The sequence below is a fragment of the Malaclemys terrapin genome, chromosome 7 (genome assembly GCF_027887155.1).
Source record: "Malaclemys terrapin pileata isolate rMalTer1 chromosome 7, rMalTer1.hap1, whole genome shotgun sequence".
NCBI classification, from domain to species: domain Eukaryota; kingdom Metazoa; phylum Chordata; order Testudines; family Emydidae; genus Malaclemys; species Malaclemys terrapin.
Genome location: NC_071511.1, coordinates 53329302 through 53353203, shown reverse-complemented (window position 1 = coordinate 53353203; position 23902 = coordinate 53329302). Strand labels below are relative to the sequence as shown.

At 47.6% G+C, this 23902-nt stretch overlaps 1 protein-coding gene across 4 annotated transcripts in view; it reads right to left on the bottom strand.

Moving 5' to 3' along the window:
• The window catches only part of FANCD2 (FA complementation group D2), a 178659-nt gene that overhangs the window by 144718 nt on the left and 10039 nt on the right, over positions 1-23902 (bottom strand). For all 4 annotated transcript variants that reach the window (XM_054034219.1, XM_054034222.1, XM_054034223.1 and 1 more), the window contains exons 2-6: positions 12469-12558; positions 9551-9688; positions 8137-8204; positions 5679-5782; positions 3042-3105 (exon numbers count right to left, since the gene is read on the bottom strand). In XM_054034219.1, the coding sequence (XP_053890194.1) occupies positions 3042-3105; positions 5679-5782; positions 8137-8204; positions 9551-9688; positions 12469-12535 (441 nt within the window). In that variant the 5' untranslated portion in view covers positions 12536-12558. The remainder of the gene's footprint in view (positions 1-3041; positions 3106-5678; positions 5783-8136; positions 8205-9550; positions 9689-12468; positions 12559-23902) is intronic.

The following is a 23902-nucleotide window of genomic DNA, read 5'->3' as shown; positions in this document are numbered from 1 at the left end:
CACAGAGCTTTCCAACCCAATACGCTTTGCACAAGGACTAGGCATAATCATAGTCCTTGTGCTCCCCAAACATAGCAATTGCTTCCTCCTAGTGTCTCCAGCATAGACGTGCGCACAAGGTGTGCCAGGTGTGCCCCGGCACACCCTAATGCCCTGAGCTCCAGCTGGGAAGGCTGCTCCTCCCTCTCCCCTCCTCCACTGTTTGCAGGGCAGGCTCAAATCAATTGCTTCCTGCCTCCCTGCTCGGGCAGGGGCCAAGTGAGTCTCAAAAAAAAAAAAAAAGCCTTAGGGTTAGGTGTGGGCGGGAGTGCAGGGCTATCAGCAGCAGCACAGCCAGCCCCTGCTTGCCTAGGGCTGCCCTGCACCTCTTGGGCTGATGGCCATGGCAGCCACATGAATGGCTGCTCCCTGCAAGACAGGCTCCACTCCGGCCACAGCAGGCATCAGGTGACCCAAGGGAGCCCAGCTAGGCTAGGGCTTGGTGCAGTGGGAGACGCTACCGGCAGGAGCCATGCAGGGGTGGGGGAAGAGAAGCCCCAGACGGGGCTGGAGCCACGTTGGGGGGAGGAGAAGCCCGGACCCTGGCAGGAGCTGCACTGAGGGGGCGGAGGAGCCACACTGGGGCAGGGAGGAGAAGCCCTGGACCCTGGCAGAAGATGTGGGGTTGAAGTCCCCATCTCGGGAGCCCCAGCCACCCTAGCAGCAAAAGTTGCAGGGCTTCAGCCCTGACCCCACTCTGTGTGGAGCTGGCCTGAGCCCCTCTGTCTCCCATCCCACCTGTGGAGCTGGGGCTGCGTGCTTCTGCGGGGCAGTGTTTGGCTCCGCGGGGAGGCTAGGACCCTCATCTCATAGTAAGGAGGCCAGGGGGGCTGGATAAGGGGTGGGGGCAGTCAGGAGACAGGGAGTAGGGTCGGTTGGATAGCGGGTGGGATCCTGGGGGGGGGTTTAGGGACAGGGGGTCTCTGGAGGGGGCAGTCAGGGAGCAGGGGGGGTTAGATGGGGCATGAGAGTCCCATGGTCTGTCAGGGGTCAGGGGGTGGATAGGGGTCAGGGCAGTCAGGGGACAGGGAGCAAGGAAGGTCCTGGGGGGGCAATTGGGAGGGGTCTTTGGAGGTGGTGGTCAGGGGACAAGGAGCTGGGGGGACTGAATGAGTCAGGAGTTCTGGGGGGGGGCTGTCAGGAGGCAGGGGTTGGAGAGGGGTTAGGGGAGGCAGGGAGCAGAGGGGGTTGTATGGATCACGAGTTCTGGGGGGGGGTCTGTCAGTGGGTGGGGAGCGGTTGGATAGGCATGGCAGTCCTGGGGTCTGTCTAGGGGCAGGGGTGTGGATAAGGGTCGGGGTAGTCAGGGGACAAGTAGGGACCTAGGGGGGGCAGTCAGGGGACAAGGAGCGGGGGGGTTGGGAGTTCTGAGGGGGGCAGTCAGGGGGTGGGAAGTAGGAGGGAGTGGATGGGGGCAGGATGGGGGTGGGGCTAGGGCAGGGCTCAGCTCCCTGGGTGCACATCCTAATGAAATGGGCTGCGCACGCCTATGGCCTCCAGAGAACTAGCTACCGTAGAGGGAGCAGAAAAGAGACAGGGACATGGTCCTGCCCCCCTTCCATACCAGCTAGCACAGCTGGCCAGCTGTGGAGGAGGGAGCAAACTGCCCCAAGGCAGTGGCACAACATGAGCACTCTCCTGAAGCTTAAGTACATATTGCTAGAACCAAGTAACTAAGGGCTTTAACAGATGTTACATGGGTATGGGATTCTTTGCTCTTAATGTACATGTTATTACTAAATAAAGATTGAAGGGTACATTTGTAAGCACCTGGCTTGTTTTTGGGCATTGTACATATAATATTCCTAGGGGTTCCAGAAGCTTTGGTCAGGGGCAGCTCATTTACAGCTCTCAAAGATAATCCCTTGTGAGGCTTTCAAAACTGTGACAATGGAGGCCATAGAAGTACCTTGATTGAGAGAAGAGTATTTTTTTACAGAAACCTTTCCTGCTTCTCCATTGCGGTAGCTGAACCTCCCCACAGAACACCGTAAGTTCCTACCATGCAGTCGCCCAGATGGATTCTCACCAGCCCCACTTCCCCAGCATGGAGTGACAGGGCCCATGGCTAGAGCAGCAATTGTTCAGCAGGTCTCAATATTAGAGAGTAAAGGCTGAAGCCTGGAATACGCATGTTGGGGCAGTCCTTGATGTCCTTATCACTCCTCTTCTCTTGCCTTCCTGCACCCTCCACTGATTCTTTTCCCTATTCACATCCCTCACTTCTCTGACCTTTCCCTTTAAACTGTGTTGTAAAGCTCAGGACTGGAAAAGCAGGGGAGCTAGTCTGGACTGAGGAGCATCAGAAGATTTGTGCAGATTAGTACTTGTCTGCAGCGTGACCAGCTCTATCAGTCCTCTACTTTCGTAAGCATTAGATGTCCCCAAATACCAGACCCGTAACTAGCTATTTTTGCGCCTGAGTCAAAAATATAAAATTGCGCCCTCCCCCCTCCATATAATTTCATAGTAGTTACTTTGTAAAAAAAAAAGAAAAATACGTAAATAACAAGAATACTAATAATAATAGAACATGTATTTTAATCATAAGATCCACGTACAAAATCAACTAATACATATAAGATGTGCATCATAAACTGTGGGGGGCGGGGATCGCAGCCCAGCGCAGGGGTCGGGGCTGGCCTCGCAGCCGCACACTGGGGTCAGGGTCGGGCCTCACAGCCCAGCACAGGAGTCGGGGCTCTCGACCCCCCACATAACCGGGTCGCAACCCCCCGTTTGAGAACCAATCTTTTATAATTACTGTCAGGTGTGTTCTATTTATTTTCCATTTACATTGTACATTTGTCATGGCGCAATGTGAATATCATGTGATTATCATTTTTCACAAAATAATAAGAATTAAAAAACTTCATTTGTCTTTTTCTGCGCCCCTCAGCTTCGCGCGCCCAAGGCAAGTGCCTCACTCGCCTTGTCCTTGTTACATCACTGCCAAATACATAGTCACAACTGAAAAGCAGAATATGTTAAAGTGTCCTTACCTGTAAAGTCTCAATTCCAAGTAGTAGTTTAATAAGGCTTTCACAGTATGAATGAACCAAATTTCTGCCCAAAAAAAAATGTTATTGTTAGGAAAATGCACGATGTGAGCACGTTGCTTTTGTCCAGCAGAGATTAAAAAGAACATCTACTTAAAATGACAGCGGTATCCTTTTCCTATCAAAAACAACCCCTCAGTCAAAGAGGGAAACTGGTCAGGGTGCTGGTGGTGCTTGTGGTTTTTCTGTCAAACTCTGAATCTTGCTGTATATGGCAGTGGGGAACTAGCTGTATATCAAATATAACTCTGCATTTCCAGACCCTCTAAAGCTTAGGGTCCTTTTAGAAGTGTGACAAACAGGTTTATAAAAATTTGTGGTTAGGCACTAGATGCAGTCAGATTTAACACCCTTTCAATCTTAACTATTGTTATTTAGACCCTGTGAGGGAGGAGGCTCTCAGAGTCCAGGCTCCAGGCCAAGGTCAAGTGTCTAGACTGCAATTTTTAGCCCTGCAGCCTGAGCCCCATGAACCTGCATCAGCTGACCCGGGCTCGGAGACTCAGTGCCGTGGGGTTTTTTTAATCACAATGTAGATGTACCCTGAGAGTCCTCTTTGCACTGAGGTCACCCTCTGTATGGGAAGAACTGGCTTTGTTGGCAAGTATCAGGGGGTAGCCGTGTTAGTCTGTATCTACAAAAACAACAAAGAGTCTGGTGGCACCTTAAAGACTAACAGATTTATTTGGGCATAAGCTTTCGTGAGTAAAAACCTCACTTCTTCGGCTTTGTTGGAGGTATCATGCTATGCCCTGGCACCAGCAACTCTGCCAAAGCCTCCACTGATCTACCATACTAGCACGCCCGTAGACAAACTAGAGAATGAGAAGAGAGGTGAACTGAATTCTATTAACAAATCTGGGGACTCAGAAACTGACTAGATACCTTCCGGAGAGGAAGATAATACAAGCTACACATTTCTTCAGTCCTAGCAGAGCTGTGGGAAAAGTCTGAGCTGGAGCAATAGCAACAGCTGAAAACTCAACTGCAAAGCTCCAAAAGAGAACTCTTTGCCTGACCGCAGTCAAAAGAACTTACTGAAAAGGTGCCTCAGAGAGACCAAAACCTATCTTGCACTGGAAGCTGGAAACTTGAGAGGGATTCCCGAGATAGTGGTACCGTAAAGAAGTCTTTCTCGACTAGGCCCAGTTGTTCTTGGGAATAGCCAGGGGAAATTTTAGAGGCACAAACAATAGTTCATTTAAATTATAAATCAGCCTTGCTCATTTCCAGCTCAAGCTCTGGAAGGAGCCTTGGCTGGGAGAGCTGAGCCTTTGGGGTTTTCCTAGATCTTCTGAAGACACTATTTAAGCAGATGATCTCCACCAAGTCTTGTTAATTTTCTGTCAGACTCTGAATCTTGCTGTCCCCAGTGTTACCCCTACTGCTAACTCCCCAATGTCTGCTCTTACCACTGTTCCTGGAGTATAATCAGGGAGGACCAAGAAAAGGTACTGTACCACTCCAAAAGTAATTGCTTGTGGCCCAAGTCACCACCTAGACAACTAGTATGCCCAATGACTCCGCACCTTTAACTTACTGTTATTTAAGCGCCATTCCCCTGTCTAGCCATTCCTTTGCCTGAGGGATAGATCCTGTCATTGAGCATAAATTCATAAATTGGAGAAGATTCAGAAAAAAGCCATAAGAACGATTAAAAGATTAGAAAATGTGCCTAATGGTGGTAGACTCAAGGAGCTCAATCTATTTAGTTTAACAAAGAGAAGGTTAAGGGGTGACGTGATCTCGATCTATAAGTACCTACATGGGGAACAAATATTTGATAACAGGCTCTTCAATCTAGCTGAGAAAAAGTATAACAAAATCCAATGGCTGGAAGTTGAAGCTAGACAATTTAAGACTGGAAATGAAATGCTAATAATTAACCATTAGAACAATTTATCAAGGGTCATGGTGGATTCTCCATCACTGGCAATTTTTAAATCAAGGTTGGATGTTCTTCTAAAATATCTGCTCTAGGAACTATTTTGGGGCAGGTCTCTGGCCTGGGTTATAAAGGACGGCAGACTAGATGATCACAGTGATCTCTTCTGGTCTTGGAATCTCTGGCTGTCTATATTAAGTGCTAGGGATGTGATTCCCTGCTCGTGCACATGTACTTGTGCTAGCTCTCATCAAACTAGTGGAAGTATAAATAGCAGTACAGCAGTGGTAGCTGGGGCAATGGCAGCAGAGGCATGGCTTAGCCCTGCTGAGTACAAACCTGTCTGGAACTGGTGGATACATACTTGGCATGGCTAAGCTGTGCCTTCACTGCCACTACCCTTGCTACCAGGCTACACTACTAATTATGCTCGTGCTAGCTCGATGAGAGCTAGCACGAGTCTGCACATGCGAGCAGGGGAATCAAACCCCTTCTTCGTAATGTAGGCATAGCTAAAGAATCTGTGAAAGTACAGCTGGCTTAACAGAATGGCTGGCTTAACAGAATAAACCATTCTATCTATGCAAGTACGTCTGGTTTAAAAGAATAAACTCTTCTCTGCACAACCAATTTTGCATTGTTCAAGCAGAGACTAACTCCTAGGGGCAGGGAGAAAGAAATGCATTTTCTCTGACCTCATACCCTCGCCTCGCACTGGAGCACAAGGCAGAAGGCAGTTCCTGAACTGGTCTCTGTCCTTAATGTGAGTCTCCAAGCCACTGACAAACTCCTGCACAATCTGCAGAGAAAAAGGGAAAAGTCAGCCACTGACTGAGTAGGAACCCTGATCACCCACTTTCCTTTAGGATGGGCTATTTGTGAAAAGGATGAGGGGGAAGAGGAGCTGTGTGCTAAGATAGCCAAGGAGCACCCAGATGGACAGGAGGCTGCAGGCAGAGATAAACTAGAGGGGAAGCAACACAATGGGCATCTTAGAGATAGAGCATAAAACCTATATTACAAAATTAATTGGGAATTGTCAAGGCTGCTTCCCCACTTTGAACTTTAGGGTACAAATGTGGGAGCCTGCATCAAAACTTCTAAGCTTAACTACCAGCTTAGATCTGGTCCACTGCCACCACTCCCAAAGCTAATTCCCTTCCCTGGTTAGCCTTGAGAGACTTTTCACCAATTCCCTGGTGAATACAGATCCAAACCCCTTGGATCTTAAAACAAGGAGAAATTAACCATCCCCCCTCCTTCCTCCCACCAACTCCTGGTGGATCAAGATCCAACCCCCTTGGATCTAAAAATAAGGAAAAATCAATCAGGTTCTTAAAAAGAAGGCTTTTAATTAAAGAAAAAGGTAAAAATCATCTATGTAAAATCAGGATGGAAAATAACTTTACAGGGTAATCAAACTTAAAGAGCTCAGAGGACCCCCCTCTAGCCTTAGGTTCAAAGTACAGCAAACAGAGATAAACACTCTAGCAAAAGGTACATTTACAAGTTGAGAAAACAAAGATAAACTAAGACGCCTTGCCTGGCTGTTTACTTACAAGTTTGAAATATGAGAGACTTGTTCAGAAAGATTTGGAGAGCCTGGATTGATGTCTGGTCCCTCTTAGTCCCAAGAGCAAACAACCTCCCAAAAAAAAAAGAGCACAAACAAAAGCCTTCCCCCCACCAAGATTTGAAAGTATCTTGTCCCCTTATTGGTCCTTTGGGTCAGATGTCAGCCAGGTTACCTGAGCTTCTTAACCCTTTACAGGTAAAAGGATTTTGGAGTCTCTGGCCCGGAGGGATTTTATAGTACTGTACATAGGAGAGCTGTTACCCTTCCCTTTATAGTTATGACAGGAATTGAGGAGTTCATAAAATCAAAAAGTTGTTAAAACTGAACATCTCACAATTGCTGTATGTCCGGTGCAGTATGGTGCACCGCAACACTTTCTGCTTGTCCTTTAAGCTGCTGAAAAGCTCTTTCAAAAGCACTAAAGGCCTCAGAATATGAAGAGATATTGCTTGTTCTTCCTCAGCATCACTTTCATTATATGATTTTTTTTTCTATCTGGAAAAATGGATCATAAACTGGTCATTTGTGAGACTGTGGTAAAATTGAGGTTCTACTGTACTCTAATCTAAACAGCCTGCAAATGAGATGCTGGTTACTCTACAAACTCACTCTAGGGTGACAGGTTCAAATTCCCCTCATCTGCTTGAAAAGGGCTGAGTCCCAGCTGTGATTTCTCCCAGTGCAGCTGGGAGCATGGTGTCCAATACAGCAAACAACAATGTCCAAAAATAGCTGTGATATTGAAACAAGTAGCCTCAGGAGTTTCATATTTGGTCTGGCTGTTTGAGGTGGGGACAAGGGAAAAGAGGAGAGGAAGAGAAAAACCTGGCAACATGAACACATTTAAACGTAGCCATTCTATTGCTGGCAGCTACCTGGCCAATTACTTACAGAACAGTGAACTGACAATTTTCCATTCAAAAGTTAAGTTTGCCCTCCTCCCCTTTGCGTGTGTCTTTGTCTCTTGCATCCTTTGGATTTCAGTTCTCTCCCAAGTCACATTTTCTGGCAGTTCATGCCTGAGGAGGGGGCCAAGTTGGGCAGAATAGGGGTCATGGCCATGGAGACAGATGTGCAATGCTTTGTCCCGGAATTGTTCAAGGCCACTTTAGCAGCATGTAAGCCAGATGAGGTTTGACAGGTGCAAGTGCAGATTGCCTCCAATCAGCCTATTAGTGGCTGGTGAGTCAGACATGACAGCTCAAAAAAGGCAGAACCAGAGCAGGAAGGGTGATGGGAGCAAAGGAGAGCGGGGAAAGAGTTGAGCATAGTTTGGGGGATTGGTGAGAGGGGGACAGACAGGCATCTGGAAAGAATGGGCCCAAGGACAAGCAGCAATATTGTACCTATTTATTCTCAGGAAGGTGGCAGAAGAGGGTGGGGCCATTAGGACACTACTTGAATTGGCTATATTTGCATACCTTTTACCTGACACATTCTGCACTGCCAGTTTTGGGTGTGCAGCAGCAATTAGCCTATGTTAATAGCCTATTAGCATAGGGAGCGGCCACACAGCCAAGTAGCACACAGATTTTAAACACTGGCTTCTGATGAAATTTGTGGTGTCAGCTACATACACGTGGGTAGAAAGGATGCATCCTCAAGATCTGGCAGAGTTTCTTCTGGAAGGTTGCTTGATCAACGGCTACAGAAAAAGTCAAGAGTAAATAATTTTAGTCATACATTTTAGTCATGCAGACTTCACAGTATTTCAGCAACAAATACAAGCTGCTTTGCAGATTACAAGCAGCTATCCACTGGAGTTTACAAGTTCACTTCATCTAGAGTTCCCAGTTAACAAAAGCCTGACAGATACTATTACTCACATTCCCTCCATCATGGCAAAATTGAAGCAGATCTGATGAAATTTAAAGAATAACCAATGTGCCGCCTCCCCAGTCTTGCACAGTCAGCTGTATAGCTCACTCCTAGTATGGAGACCCTGCCAGCCCATTCAAGAACACAAACTGGAGCAAGCAGCATGGACGGGATCCCATGGTTTTCCTTGTGTCCTAATGAATACAGCACAATTAAGCTCTTTCCCCTCCAGCTCAAAGCCCTAACTCCTATACTACTAAAGAAAGACCATTTAGCCCAACAAGATACGACAGCAGCCCTCCAGCAGTATCAGACTGCTCTGTCCCCACAAGCACACCCTCCATTTCTACTGTTCCAGCCACTCTAAAGTGAAGCAGCAAGTCTCTGCCAGAACCACTTTAGTTCATCCAGTAGCCAGTAAAAGGGAGCCACTGTGGGAATATTAAAACATGCATCATGAGGATGTTAAGCCTGCAATGCTCCAGACACCAAGTACTGAATGAGAAACTTGACTTGGGATCTCCATGTGGCAATGAAGCTTGGTACTGCTAAGTCCAAAAAACTGCAAAGTGGCTGATTCAAAATAATGCAACCACTTCCTCAGAACTGCTGACAGCTGTGCTTGAGCTGGGAGAGGAAGGGGAATGGTAGTTTCCATTTGAAGCTCTCTCACTCTAGTGCTCCTGCCTTTGCAGCTAAATCCTGTAATATTTAAAAATAAAATCCCTACTTCACCCATTTTCTGTAATGGGTTAATAAGGAAATAGGAGAAAACATTAGAGCAACTCCCAGAGCCTTCTCTCATTCCATCCCCATCTATACACTTACAATCTTCCAGCATGGCTCATGTATGTATACCTCAGAAGAGTGGAAGCATGTGTGTAATGTATTGATCAGTGTGCAGCAAATAAGGCAAGTAAGGATTTACTCACTGAACAATGGAGATCAAAATAAAGGTTTAACAACTGCCTCATTCACTGCGCATTGTCCACCTTGCATATTGAATAAGGCAGGAATCATGTAATTCAATAGCACGCACAAGGTTGACTTTAACTTTGGCGCTTCCTGAGTTGAGTGCTTTATTCTGCCACCCTAAACTCCTTTTAATCTTGCTTTTTGGATAGATATATACATCCACAGCCACAAACACAGCACAGAGTGCTAAATCTATACCTATGTCATTCTGTCTCTCCCCAGCATTCAGAGTAATTCCTGCTGATTTGATGAGCTGTACAAAGATGTTATTATTCTCCACCACTCCAACTTCGGCAGAGGTCTTCTCCTTGCAAGAGATCCGAGACTTCTTTGTTTCTGAGAAAGCAAGGCTTATTATTGTAGGTTAAATAGATGCAATAAGGAGTGGGGTTCCTTAAGAAAATTCACTAACTCAAAGTTAGCCATACCTCAAGATATTCTGTGAAGAGAGGCATTACCTTTGAGGGTCAGACAAGTGGTCTATCCACACTGCTGCTGTCTCTGACAGTCATCAATAGCAGACATTTAGAAGGAAGATATAAAACACCTAGGTGTGCATTACCATAGCATAAGGGGAAATTTCTTACTAGCCCCAGCTGGTGGCCTGTTCATGACCTAAAGCATCTGGTTTAATACCAAGATTTTCTTTAAAGCCACTGTCACCATTAACAAATTATTGGCTAAGCTTGGAAGGCCTTGCACTCAACTTGATGGCATCTCTCTGTCTGTCTGTGAGGCAAACAGCTGTGCATATCTCTCTATCAGTGTTATAGAGGGTGGACAATTTATGAGTTTACCCTGTATAAGCTTTATACAGAGTAAAATGGATTTATTTGGGGTTTGAATCCAATTGAGAGCTGGGTGTCTGGGTACTGGAGAGAGGTGACTTGCTAAGCTGTTTTCAATTAAGTCTGCAGCTTTGGGGGTGTGGTTCAGACCCTGGGTATATGTTGCAGCTGGCTTGCGTGTCTGGCTCAACAAAACAGGGTTCTGAAGTCCCAAGCTGGCAGGGAAGACGGGCTCAGAGGTAGTTTCAGCACATCAGGTGACAGTCCCAAGGGAACAGGAGTACTCGTGGCACCTTAGAGTCACTGTGACCCCTCTGAAACCTGTCTATAAGGCAATCACTTTTGAATACACATCGAATCAATTCTAACTCATCAATGCTTATTAAACTGGGGGGAATAGGGAACACATGAAGCACCTGCTAGCTCTTTAGCACAGACAAACAATTGCAGAGGTGCTTGAGGCTATCAAACAACATCATACCCCATCTGAGCTCTGCCCATCCTCCCAATAGAGTGTAACATGTTGGCACCCTGCATGACTTGTGTAAGCTGGAAAGCTTGTCTCTCTCACCTACAGAAGTTTGTCCAATAAAAGATATTACCTCACCCACTTTGGCTCCCAGACAGAAAGAAGAGTAATTGGGGGAAGGGGAAATGGAAAGGGACATGAACACATCCATTGGCATGGGGTGAGAATGGGGGATGCTGGGAGAGGGAGGGGAGAAGAGGGACACCCAAAGCCCCTAACATGAGGGAAAAGGGGAAAATGGGGAAAGTGGAGTAATAAGGGTTTACCCAGAGGCCCTGCCATGGAGGGAAGGAGGAATGGGGTGGGCCACAGAACTCCTGCCATAGAGAATGGACATGGGTGACACTGGAATGCAAGGAGGGGGAAAGGGAGAATACACAGAACTCCTGGTGTGAGAGAGAATGGGGGATCCTGATATGATGGGGAAGACAGACTAGGGAGTAATGGGTGAAGGTGGGAATAGGAGTGCACACAGAGATTGTGGCATGGGGGAGGGAGAATGAGAGACTCTGGAAAGGGGAAGTGGGGGCCACACAGACATGAAAGAGAAGGTGGAAACGGGGCAAGGGGAATGGGGCACACAGAACTCCTGGTGGGGGAGGGAGATTGGGGGACCCTTGTATGGGGGAAGGGAGACTAGGAGTACATACAGAGCCCCTGCCTTGGTGGGGAGAATGGGGAGGGAGGAATGGGGGCACAGAGAACCCCAGTGGGGAGGCAGACTGGGGAAACCTGGTATGGGGGAAGGAGAGGCACACATAGTCCCTAGAATGGGGGGGGGGAAGAGGAGACATGGGGAGGGGAGTGAAAATGGGGGGGAACCGAGCCACTGGCATGTGGGGACAATGGGGAACTCTGATATGGAAGGAGAGGGAACCAAGCAGCACACAGAACCCCTAGCAGGAGGGAGATAGCGGGGAGTTGAAGAGAGCTCCAGTGTAATAGAAGGGGATGGGAGGGTGTCACACAGGGAACTTGCAGAGGGTGGGGCAGGGGGGAAAATAGAAAGCAAGGTGCCCCTAAACTGTGCAACAAGCTTGGCTGATACAAGCTATGAATCATGCAATCCCTTAGTTATTATGCTAGGTCTTTTATTTACAGGCATCTACAGGAAGCACATCCCTGCCCTGAAGAGCTTACTTTCTATCTCAATTCTTCTACAATGTCTAGCACTGGGATATCTAAAAATCGACAGAGAGTCCTGTGGCACTTTTAAGACTAACAGATGTATTGGAGCATAAGCACGCATCCGACAAAGTGGGCATTCACCCACGAAAGCTTATGCTCCAATACATATGTTAGTCTTAAAGGTGCCACAGGCCTCTCTGTTGCTTTTTACAGATCCAGACTAACACGGCTACCCCTCTGATACTGGGCTTTCTGAGCACCTTGCACATTTACTAGAGTGGAAATGAAGTTGCTTTCTCCTTCCCCTAGTCAGTAGAGAGGTGGCTGTTTTTTAAAATCTGTGATTTTAGTAGAATGGGCTTATTTTGGGGGGAGGAGGGGCTTACTACTTCCCTCTAATGGCATTGAGGCTTGCTCCCCTCAGTCCAGAGAGCGAGATAATTGCAGAGATGGAGGAAAGGAGGCAATCAGATTTTTCATACCTGGTAACACCCTTAGTTTTGTTATTTTACATTATACTGTGGCTCATCAAACGTTACCATTTTATATTCTGCGGGGCCATTCTGCACAACCCGTAACTTTACTGAAAAACTGGTATGCACCCTGCCTGTGAGCTGTTGCCCTCTACCAAAGGAATTTCACTTCAAATAAGAGGAGTTGGCTACACATACGTGGTAATTCTGCAATCAGACTGTCCCCATGAGCATCAGATTTGGACAACTTTCGTTTTGAAACCATGGCAACAAAATCTTTGTTGTATCCTAGAATAATATTAAAAAAAACAATTAGCAATTAGGCAGAGATCAGGTTTTACTTTAAAATTTGTAAACAAATCTAAAGTGAATAGAGGAGAGGATATAGTGAAGGAAAAGTGCTCCAGGAATGCAGACTGCCCATTCAAAGGAAACGAGAGAGATCTGGTTAACGAGCATTATTCTTTGCACAAACCCCTCTTCGATGCAGACTGAGGTCAAGGAGTTCCAGTTACATTTAAATAGCATGGTGTGTCACTTTTTCTAAAATGCAGTTTATCAGAACACCAGGCTCTGAGTTTCTGCGTTTCTTTCAGCTGCCAGTTGAATTAAATGGTGAGTTAACTGGAGTATCCAAAAAAAACCCTCCGACATTACAAGTGTACGCAGTTAAACAGTCAAATGTCAGGAAACGCAAAGCCAAGGCTGAACATGCAACCATCACTCTGTTCCCTTGTGTGCACACCCATCATGATACAATCTTCAATTACATCATCACATTAAATTTCTCAAATAATATAGCTGCCATCACTTACTAAGATTATGGGCACATTGTACATACCTAGGAGAGAGGGAGATACTTTGTTTTTCTATATCTTTCAGACACATGTCTGGCATTACTCTCTGTTATATGTAATTTTTTTTATTTTGTGTAAAGGTCAGTATATAAAAAAGGGACATAGCTAAAAAAAAATACTTTTTGAATTAGGGATGTAAAATGGTAATCGATTAACCGATAAGCATCAGTCTTACCAGTAATGTATTCAGTAAATAGTAAAAAGAACAGGAGTACTTGTGGCGCCTTAGAGGCTAACAAATTCATTTGAGCATAAGCTTTCGTGGGCTACAGCCCACTTCTTTGGATGCAAAAAGTGGGCTGTAGCCCACAAAAGCTTATGCTCAAATAAATTTGTTAGTCTCTAAGGTGCCACAAGTACTCCTGTTCTTTTTGCAGATATAGACTAACACGGCTGCTACTCTGAAACCAGTAAATAGTAAGGGGGCCGAGGCTGGGGCCGGCAGCCGGGACCCCGAACGCAGGGCCAACAGCGGAGCCTGGCATAGAATGTGGGGGTGATGCAGCAACCCTAGTTCCAGCATTTATGTTGTGAACTCCTTAACAGTTAAGCATTTAACCAATACAATTTTAATAGTTTCAATGGTTACTTTTTCTAAATGCCATTTACATCCCTATTTTGAATGCATTTTACCTATCATTGTCCCAAATACACTAATTTTAGGTATTGATGTAGCATCAGAAGAGAACATGTGGGTGTTTTTCTAAACAATATGCTGTAGGAATTATTCTGGGGAAGTTCTATGGTCAATGTTATGCAGGTCAGACTAGATCAGTGGTTCTCAACCATGGGTACACGTACCCCAGGGGTACACAGAAGTCTTCCAGGGGGTACATCAACTCATCTCGATATTAGCCTAGTTTTACAACAGGCTACGTAAAAAGCACTAGCAAAGTCAGTACAAACTAAAATTTTATACAGACAATTACTTTTTTATACTATTCTATATACCAGGGGTCGGCAACCTTTCAGAAGTGGTGTGCCAAGTCTTCATTTATTCACTCTAATTTAAGGTTTCGCGTGCCAGTAATACATTTTGATGTTTTTAGAAGGTCTCTTTCTATAAGTCTATAATATATAACTAAACTATTGTTGTATGTAAAGTAAATAAGGTTTTTAAAGTGTTTAAGAAGCTTTATTTAAAATTAAATTAAAATACAGACCCCCCTGGACCGGTGGCCAGTGAGTGCCACTGAAAATCAGCTCTCGTGCCATAGGTTGCCTACCCCTGCTATATACTATACACTGAAATGTAAGTACAATATTTATATTCCACTTGATTTATTTTATAATCATATGGTAATAATGAGAACGTACGTAACGTTTCAGTAAAAGCATTCTGTGACACTTTTGTATTTTTATGTCTGATTTTGTAAGCAAGTAGTTTTTAAGTGAGGTGAAACTTGTGGGTACGCAAGAGTAATCAGACTCCTGAAAGGGGTACAGTAGGCTGGAAAGGTTGAGAACCACTGGACTAGTTGCTCACAATGCTCCCTTCTGTCCTTGAAATCTATGGATCTATGGAGTATTTTTCTCTATTATTTCACTTTGGTTACTTTGCACATTTGAGAGCACACTGGTTTTAGTCTCTCATTTTTCCCCACCCCTCTGCACTACAATCAGTTACTCAGTCACTTCCCCTTGCTGTTTCTGTTAGTTTTTCCACACAGCAATAGGAGAGAGAGAAAAAGAGTTTGTTCTTAAATAGCAAAATGTTATTGAAAAATCATTTTTTAAAATGGCAAGTAAAATCAGGGGTGAGTATAGGACCCAAAAGGACTTTTAACTAGGGCTGTCAATTAATCGCAGTTAACTCACGTGATTAACTCAAAAAAATTAACTGTGATTAAAAAAAATTAATTGCAATTAATTGCACTGTTAAACAACAGAATACCAATTGAAATTTATTAAATATTTTGGATGTTTTTCTACATTTTCAAATATATTGATTTCTATTTCAACACAGAATACAAAGTGTACAGTGCTCACTTGATATTATTTTTATAACAAATATTTGCACTGTAAAAATGATAAACAAAGGAAATAGTATTTTTCAATTCACCTCATACAAGTGCTGTAGTGCAGTCTCTTTATCATGAAAGTGTAACTTACAAAAAGACGGTTACTCACCGTTGTAACTGTTGTTCTTCGAGATGTGTTGCTCATATCCATTCCATTAGGTGTGTGCGCGCCGCGTGCACGATCGTCGGAAGATTTTCTACCCTAGCAACACCGGCGGGTCGGCTGTGGAGCCCCCTAGAGTGGCGCCTTCATGGCGCTGAATATATACCCCAGCCGACCCGGCGCCCCCTCAGTTCCTTCTTGCCGGCTACTCCGACAGTGGGGACGGGGGGCGGGTTTGGAATGGATATGAGCAACACATCTCGAAGAACAACAGTTACAACGGTGAGTAACCGTCTTTTCTTCTTCGAGTGCTTGCTCATATCCATTCCATTAGGTGACTCCCAAGCCCAACTTAGGTGGCGGGGTCGGAGTGAGACATTGCTGTGTGCAAAACCGCTGATCCGAAAGCAGCATCGTCTCTGGACTGCTGCACTAGTGCATAGTGAGCTGTAAATGTGTGGACTGATGACCAAACCGCCGCTCTACAAATGTCCTGGATCGGAACATGTGCCAGGAAAGCAGTCGAGGAAGCTTGGGCCCTCGTGGAGTGAGCGGTGAGGTGCGGTGCTGAGACACCTGCCAGGTCATAGCAAGTCCGGATGCAAGACGTAATCCAGGAGGATAGGCGTTGTGAGGAGACCGGTGAGCCTTTCATTCGGTCGGCCACTGCAACGAAGAGTTGCGTCGTCTTTCTAAAGTGCTTTGTGCGGTCAATATAGAAGGCCAGGGCCCTGCGTACGTCCAGGGAATGCAAACGTTGATCCTGGCGAGTGGCATGTGGTTTAGGATGAAAGACCGGGAGAAATATATCCTGGTTGATATGAAAAGGAGAAACCACCTTAGGGAGAAAGGCAGGATGTGGACGAAGCTGCACTTTATCCTTATGAAAAACTGTGTAAGGGGGCTCAGATGTAAGCGCCCTGAGTTCAGAAACACGCCTTGCTGAGGTGATGGCTACGAGGAAGGCTGTCTTCCAGGATAGGTACAGAAGTGAACAGGTGGCCAGTGGCTCGAATGGAGGACCTGTGAGCTTGGAGAGAACCAGGTTGAGGTCCCACGTCGGGACGGGCTGACGTTGTTGTGGGTACATCCGGTCTAAACCCTTGAGGAACCTAACGACCATCGGGTTAGAGAATACCGAGGACGCGAGTTCCCCTGGGTGAAAGGCCGATATAGCGGCCAGGTGAACTCTAATTGAAGATATCGCCAACCCCTGCTGTTTTAGGGAGAGGAGATATTCCAAAATGAGAGGAATGGGTGCCTGCAACGGGGACGTGGCTCGTTGTTCGCACCAACAGGAGAACCGCTTCCACTTGGCCAGGTACGTGGTGCGTGTTGAGGGCTTCCTACTGCTCAGCAGAATCTGTTGGACAGAGTGCGAGCATTGCTGCTCTGCCTGGGGGAACCATGGAGCAGCCACGCCGTGAGGTGGAGTGATTGCAGGTCGGGGTGACGCAACCGGCCGTGGTCCTGAGAGATGAGATCCGGACATAATGGAAGCGGGATCGGTGTCTGAACCGAGAGTTCCAACAGTGTGGTGTACCAATGTTGTCTCGGCCACGCTGGAGCGATCAGAATTACCTGTGCCTGGTCTCTGCGCAATTTGAGCAGTACCTTGTGGACCAGAGGAAACGGAGGGAAGGCATAAAACAGGTGGTCTTTCCAGGGAAGGAGAAACGCATCCGAGAGGGAGCCCGGAGCTCGACCTTGTAGGGAGCAGAACACGTGGCACTTCCTGTTGTCTCGAGATGCAAACAGGTCTATCTGGGGAAACCCCCACTTCTGGAAGATGGAATGTATGATGTCCGGACGGATAGACCACTCGTGCGTCTGGAAGGACCTGCTGAGTCGGTCCGCTAGAGTGTTCTGGACTCCAGGGAGGAACGATGCCGTGAGATGAATTGAGTGGGCGATGCAGAAGTCCCACAGGCGAATGGCCTCTTGGCATAGAATTGACGAACGTGCTCCTCCTTGCTTGTTGATGTAAAACATGGCCGTGGTGTTGTCGATGAGAACTAACACACAACGGCCACGTAGGAGATTGAGAAATGCCTGGCACGCCAGGCGCACCGCCATCAGTTCCCGAACATTGATGTGCAGGGCTAACTGGGGTGCAGTCCACAGGCCCTGGGTATGGTGTTCGTTGAGATGGGCGCCCCAACCCAGAGATGAAGCGTCTGTGACCAGGTGCAGAGAGGGTTGTGGGGTGTGAAAAGGGATCCCCTCGCAGACCACATTGTGATCTAGCCACCAGGTGAGGGAGGTCAGGACCGAGTTCGGGACCGTGACCACCATGTTCAGGCTGTCCCGATGTGGACGGTATATTGATGACACCCAGGTTTGAAGTGGGCGAAGCCGAAGTCTGGCATACCTGGTTACGTACGTGCAGGAAGCCATGTGACCCAGCAGGGTAAGGCACGACCTCACCGTGGTAGTTGGGAAGGCCTTGAGCCCTTGAATGAGGTTCTTGATGGTGCCAAAGCGGTTGTCTGGCAGGATGGCTTGTGCACGTCTGGAGTCTAGAACTGCGCCGATGAATTCTATTCTCTGGGTAGGTTCTAGAGTGGATTTGTCCTTGTTGAGGAGGATGCCCAACTCGTTGAATGTGTGCACTATTATGTGGACGTGAGCTTGAACTTGCTCCTTGGTGCGACCGCGTACCAGCCAGTCGTCTAGGTACGGGAACACCTGTATCCCTTGTCGACGAAGGTACGCTGCCACGACAGCCATACATTTCGTGAACACCCTTGGGGCCGAGGATAGGCCGAAGGGAAGGACTGCAAATTGGTAGTGCACCGTGTTTACCACGAATCGCAGGAAGCGTCTGTGAGGTGGGTAAATTGTGATGTGAAAATATGCGTCTTTCATGTCGAGGGCGGCGAACCAGTCTCCAGGATCGAGGGAAGGGATAATGGCCCCCAAAGAGACCATGCGGAACTTCAACTTTACTACGAATTTGTTGAGTCCGCGCAAGTCCAAGATGGGCCGCAGACCTCCTTTGGACTTGGGGATCAGGAAGTAACGGGAATAAAATCCCCTGCCCCTTAACTCTATCGGAACCTCCTCTATGGCCCCCATGGCCAGGAGCGTAGAAACCTCCTGTATAAGAAGTTGCTCGTGAGAAGGGTCCCTGAAGAGGGACGGGGAAGGGGGGTAGGAGGGGGGGATAGAAGAAAACTGGATAGCGTATCCCCTCTCCACCGTGCGGAGGACCCAACGGTCCGAAGTTATAAGGGACCAAGCACGGTGGAAGTGGGAGAGGCGATCCCGAAAGGAGGGGGCTAGATCCTGGGGGATGACTGGGGCGCCGTCCTCGACCGCACCTTCAAAAGTTCTGCCTGGGGCCTGAAGGTGGTCTAGGTGGCCCCTGGTTCTGGCCGGGTTGAGGGCCGGTCCACCTTCTTCTACCACCTCGCCCTCGCCTCCGGGCCGAGTCCTGTCTCTGACGAGGCGGGGGGGGGGTAGAAGCGCTGAGGCTGCGGCCTAAATGGCCTGCGCTGAGGGCCCGCAACATGCATCCCCAGGGAACGCATGATTGTCCTGGAGTCTTTGAGGCTCTGCAGGCGAGAGTCCGTCTTTTCTGAAAACAACCCTTGTCCTTCGAAGGGCAGATCCTGCAGGGTTTGCTGCAGTTCCTGAGGCAAACCCGAAACCTGGAGCCAGGAGATCCTCCGCATAGCGATACCTGATGCCAGGGTTCTCGCAGCAGAGTCCGCTATGTCTAAGGCGGTCTGTAAGGAGGTCCGAGCCACCTTCTTACCCTCCTCTACCATGGCTCCAAACTCCTCCCTGGACTCTTGGGGAACCAACTCCTTAAACTTCCCCATAGAGTTCCAGGAGTTAAAGTTGTAGCGGCTCAGGAGCGCCTGCTGGTTCGCCGCTCTAAGTTGCAGCCCTCCGGCTGAGTAAACTTTACGGCCAAACAAATCGAGCCGCTTAGCTTCCTTTGATTTAGGCGCTGCAGCCTGCTGACCGTGGCGCTCTCTTGCGTTCACTGATGCCACCACCAGTGAACACGGTTGGGGGTGGGTATACAAGTACCCGTAGTCTTTAGACGGGACAAAGTATTTCCTTTCCACCCCTCTCGCTGTGGGTGGGATAGAGGCAGGAGTTTGCCATATCGTAGCTGCATTGGCCTGTATCGTGCGGATCAGGGGTAACGCCACCCTCGATGGGGCATCCGCTCCGAGGATATTCACGATAGGGTCCTGCACCTCCACTATCTCCTCCGCCTGCAGGTCCATATTGCGGGCCATCCTACGCAGGAGATCCTGGTGAGCCCGAAGATCTATTGGAGGTGGACCTGTGCATGATGTGCCCGCCACTGCCTCATCCGGAGAGGAAGAGGAAGATGCCTCCGGTGGTACAGGATCCAAGGGAGGGTCCTGGTCCCCCTGTTCCTGGGCCGGAGCATCACCTGTGCTTGGGTCCAGGGCGTCGGGTGACGCGGACACGGAAGCCTCCATGCCCCCTGGCGGAGGCCGAGAGATGGTGGACTCCGGGGCCCTTCTAACGGAGTGACCCGAGCAAGAGGTCGAGGGTATTGGAGCCCCTTGCTCCTGGTGGTACGCCCACGGGGTCCAAAACGACCAGTGAGATGGGCCATGAGAATGGTCCTCTGTTATCTGCTGCCAATGGCCCAAGTCCTGTTCCTCGGCTTGCCCTTGAGGGGGGTATGCCGATCTCGACAGGTCCTCCGAGGAGCGAGACACCGATCTTGATGGCCATGGCGGTGCCGAGATTGACGAAACGATTCCCGTGGGCTGCGGTGCCGCACGGTGCCGGTCCGGAGATGATCTATCTCTACGCGGTGCCGGCGAACGGTGCCGGGACCGCGATCGGTGCCGATGACCTCGTCGGTGCCGGGAGCCGGATCTGGACCTCGACGAGGACCTGGAGTATGCCCAGTGCTGGGAGCGGCCTCTCGACGTCGAGCGTCGACCGTAGCGGTGCCGAGAACTACGTCTCGACGTTGATCGGTGCCGACGATCATAGCGGTGCCGAGACGTAGAGCGGTGCCGCGACGAAGATCTTGGCCGCGAGTACGACCGGTGCCGAGGTGATATTCGGCGCTGGGACTGCGAGCGGCGTGGGGACCTGCTTCGGGACCTGGACCGGTGCCGAGGTTCCAGCCCTTGCGATGGAGGGCGCATCAAGGCAGGTTTCCCCCTCGACTGGACCGGGCGAGTCAACGGTGCCGTCGGTGCCGGTGGTTGAGGCGGTGCCGGCTCCGTGAGAGCTATCAAGTCTCTCGCCGCCGCGAAGGTCTCTGGAGTCGACGGGAGGCACTGTATCACCGCCGGTCTCGGTGGAGACGCTATCTGCACCGGACTCAACGGCCTCGGCGCCGGAGTCGACAGTGCTGGAGGCACCTGTTTCCGGTGCTCCACCGGCGGACTCGGCTCTACCCCCGGCACTGGGGGAGCCGGCGTCTTCGGCACGGAGGCCCCCTTCTTATGGGCTTTTTTATGCCCCGGGGATAATGACCGGCGTCGAGGCACTTGCTGTGCTTGCGGTGCCGACGAGGTCCGGTGCCGGGGAGGCTTGTCCGACGCCACTCGCGTGGTCGGCATGGCCGGTGCCGCCGGGGCACTGCGCACCGAGGCGCTAGGTGCCGGGGCCTGACTTGTAGAGGGAGCGTCCGGACTAAGTGCCGCCTCCATCAGGAGTTGCCGGAGCCGAAAGTCCCGCTCTTTCTTGGTCCTTGGTCTGAAGGCCTTACAGATCTTGCACTTATTTGTTTGATGGGACTCTCCCAGGCACTTCAGACAGGAGTCGTGCGGGTCGCTCGTGGGCATAGGCTTAGCGCAGGAGGCGCACTGCTTGAAGCCGGGAGCATTGGGCATGAGCCCGGGCCCGCGGCCGGGGGAGAAAGGGGGAGACGACCCCCTTAATCCCCTGAACTACTATAATAACTAGAACAACTTTTAAAACTATTTAACTATTTAACTATAAACACTAGAACTATGACTATAACTATAACTATAACTGCGAATAACTAACTAAGCTAGGGAGAGTGGAGAACAGCTATGCCGCGCTCCACAGTTCCAACGACCGTCAGGGGCGGTAAGAAGGAACTGAGGGGGCGCCGGGTCGGCTGGGGTATATATTCAGCGCCATGAAGGCGCCACTCTAGGGGGCTCCACAGCCGACCCGCCGGTGTTGCTAGGGTAGAAAATCTTCCGACGATCGTGCACGCGGCGCGCACACACCTAATGGAATGGATATGAGCAAGCACTCGAAGAAGAATGTAGATTTTTTTGTTACATAACTGCACTCAAAAACAAAACAATGTAAAACTTTATAGCCTACAAATCCAATCAGTCCTTCTTCTTGTTCAGCCAATTGCTACGACAAACAAGTTTGTTAACATTTACTGGAGATACTGCTGACTGCTTCTTATTTACAATGTCACCTGAAAGTGAGAACAGGTATTTGAATGGAACTTTTGTAGCCGGTGTTGCAATGTATTTATGTGCCAGATATGCTAAACCCCTTTAGCCCCTTTGTGCTTTGGCCACCATTCCAAAGAGCATGCTTCCATGTTGATGATGCTCGTTAAAAAAAATAATGCGTTCATTAAATTTGTGACTGAACACATTGGGAGAGAATTGTATGTCTCCTGTTCTGTTTTACCCACATTCTGCCATATATTTCATGTTATGGCAGTCTCGGATGACTCAGCACATGTTCGTTTTAAGAACACTGTGACAGTGTACCCCATAAGGCTTTATGGGGAGGGGATGCTTATAAATGTATGTATGACATAACTGGAATATGTTTTGTGCTGCCTGTGCCATGTAACATATCTCCGTAAGGGTTATGATCTACTATATCTATTCATCCTATTTGTACATATATATCATTTTCTACTCGAGGTTAAGAATATGGGCTGTATGGGAAAACAGAAGCAGGGGTAGTCTTTGCACATCGGGTGGCAGCTCCCAAGGGGGTTTCTGTGATCCAACCCGTCACAAACACTTTCACAGCATATTTGACAAAACGCAAAGAAGGTACCAATGTGAGATTTCTAAGGATAGATACAGCACTCGACCCAAGGTTTAAGAATCTGAAGTGCCTTCCAAAATCTGAGAGGGACAAGGTTTGGAGAATGCTTTCAGATGTCTTAAAAGAGCAACACTCCGATGCAGAAACTACAGAACCTGAACCACCAAAAAAGAAAATCAACCTTCTGCTGGTGGCATCTGACTCAGATGATGAAAATGAACATGCATCGGTCCGCTCTGCTTTGGATCGTTATCAAGCAGAACCCGTCATTAGCATGGATGCATATATTCTGGAATGGTGTTTGAAGCATGAAGGAACATGCGAATCTTTAACGCATCTAGCACGTAAATATCTTGCGATGCCAGCTACAACAGTGCCATGCGAACACCTGTTCTCACTTTCAGGGGACATTGTAAATAAGACATGGGCAGCATTATATCCTGCAAATTGTAATCAAAGTTGTTTGTCTGACCGATTGGCTGAAGTATGACTGAGTGGACTTGAAGGGTCTAAAGTTTTACATTGTTTTATTTTTGAATGCAGCTATTTTTTGTACTTAATTCTACATTTGTAAGATCAACTTTCATTATGAAGAGACTGCACTACAGTACTTGTATTGGGTGAATTGAAATATACCATTTCTTTTGTTTTTTACAGTTGAAATATTTGTAATAAAAAATTTAAAGTGAGCACTGTACTCTTTGTATTCTGTGTTGCACTTGAAAGCAATATGTAATATGAAAATGTAGAACACATCCAAAAATATTGAAATAAATAGTATTCTATTATTGTTTAATCGTGCAATTAATCGCGAGATTAATTTTTGAAATCGCTTGACAGCCCTACTTTTAACTCATTATTGTGAATAGACTATGATTCAAGTTGACGGCATCCCTTTAATTTTCATAGTCTTTTGCATGGTATGTTCTCTTCTAATGTATGTACTTTAATACATCTGTCATCAATAATGTACTGTACATTCAAAAGGAAATTTTAGTTCCTCTCTGAAAAGTAATTATTGCAGTAACTTACATGCAACTAGAAGTCCTTGTGGCACCTTAGAGACTAACAAATTTACTTGGGCATGAGCTTTCATGGGCTATAACCCACTTCATCAGATGCATGGAGTGAAAAATACAGGCAGGTATAAATATACAGCACATGAAAAGATGGGATTTGCCTTAACAAGTCGGGGGTCAGTGCTAACAAAGCCAATTCAATCAGAGTGGACATGGCCCATTCCCAACAGTTGACAAGAAGGTCTGAGTATCAACATAGGAAAAATTACTTTTTGTTGTGACCCAGTAGGGTGAATTTGATTTAAATCATGATTTAAATCACTAGTCAGCAAGACTCGATTTAATCATGGATTTCTACATAAAAGTGCATTCTTGTTGGTTGTTATAACCTTAATACATATTCTTCACAACTCAGAGATAGATGTAGAAGGTACACACTATACATTTTTAAAGTGACTTATTTTGAAAACTTTTCAGATTAGTTTTACAGCTTTATCAGAAAATGAATGATTGTTTGGTTATTTCATTTACCAAAGATAATTGAAGCAAATATTTATGAAGTCATTGGGAGGTGAACTATCTCCAATTCAATCATTAATATTTGGAGGATTTTCTTGCCATGAT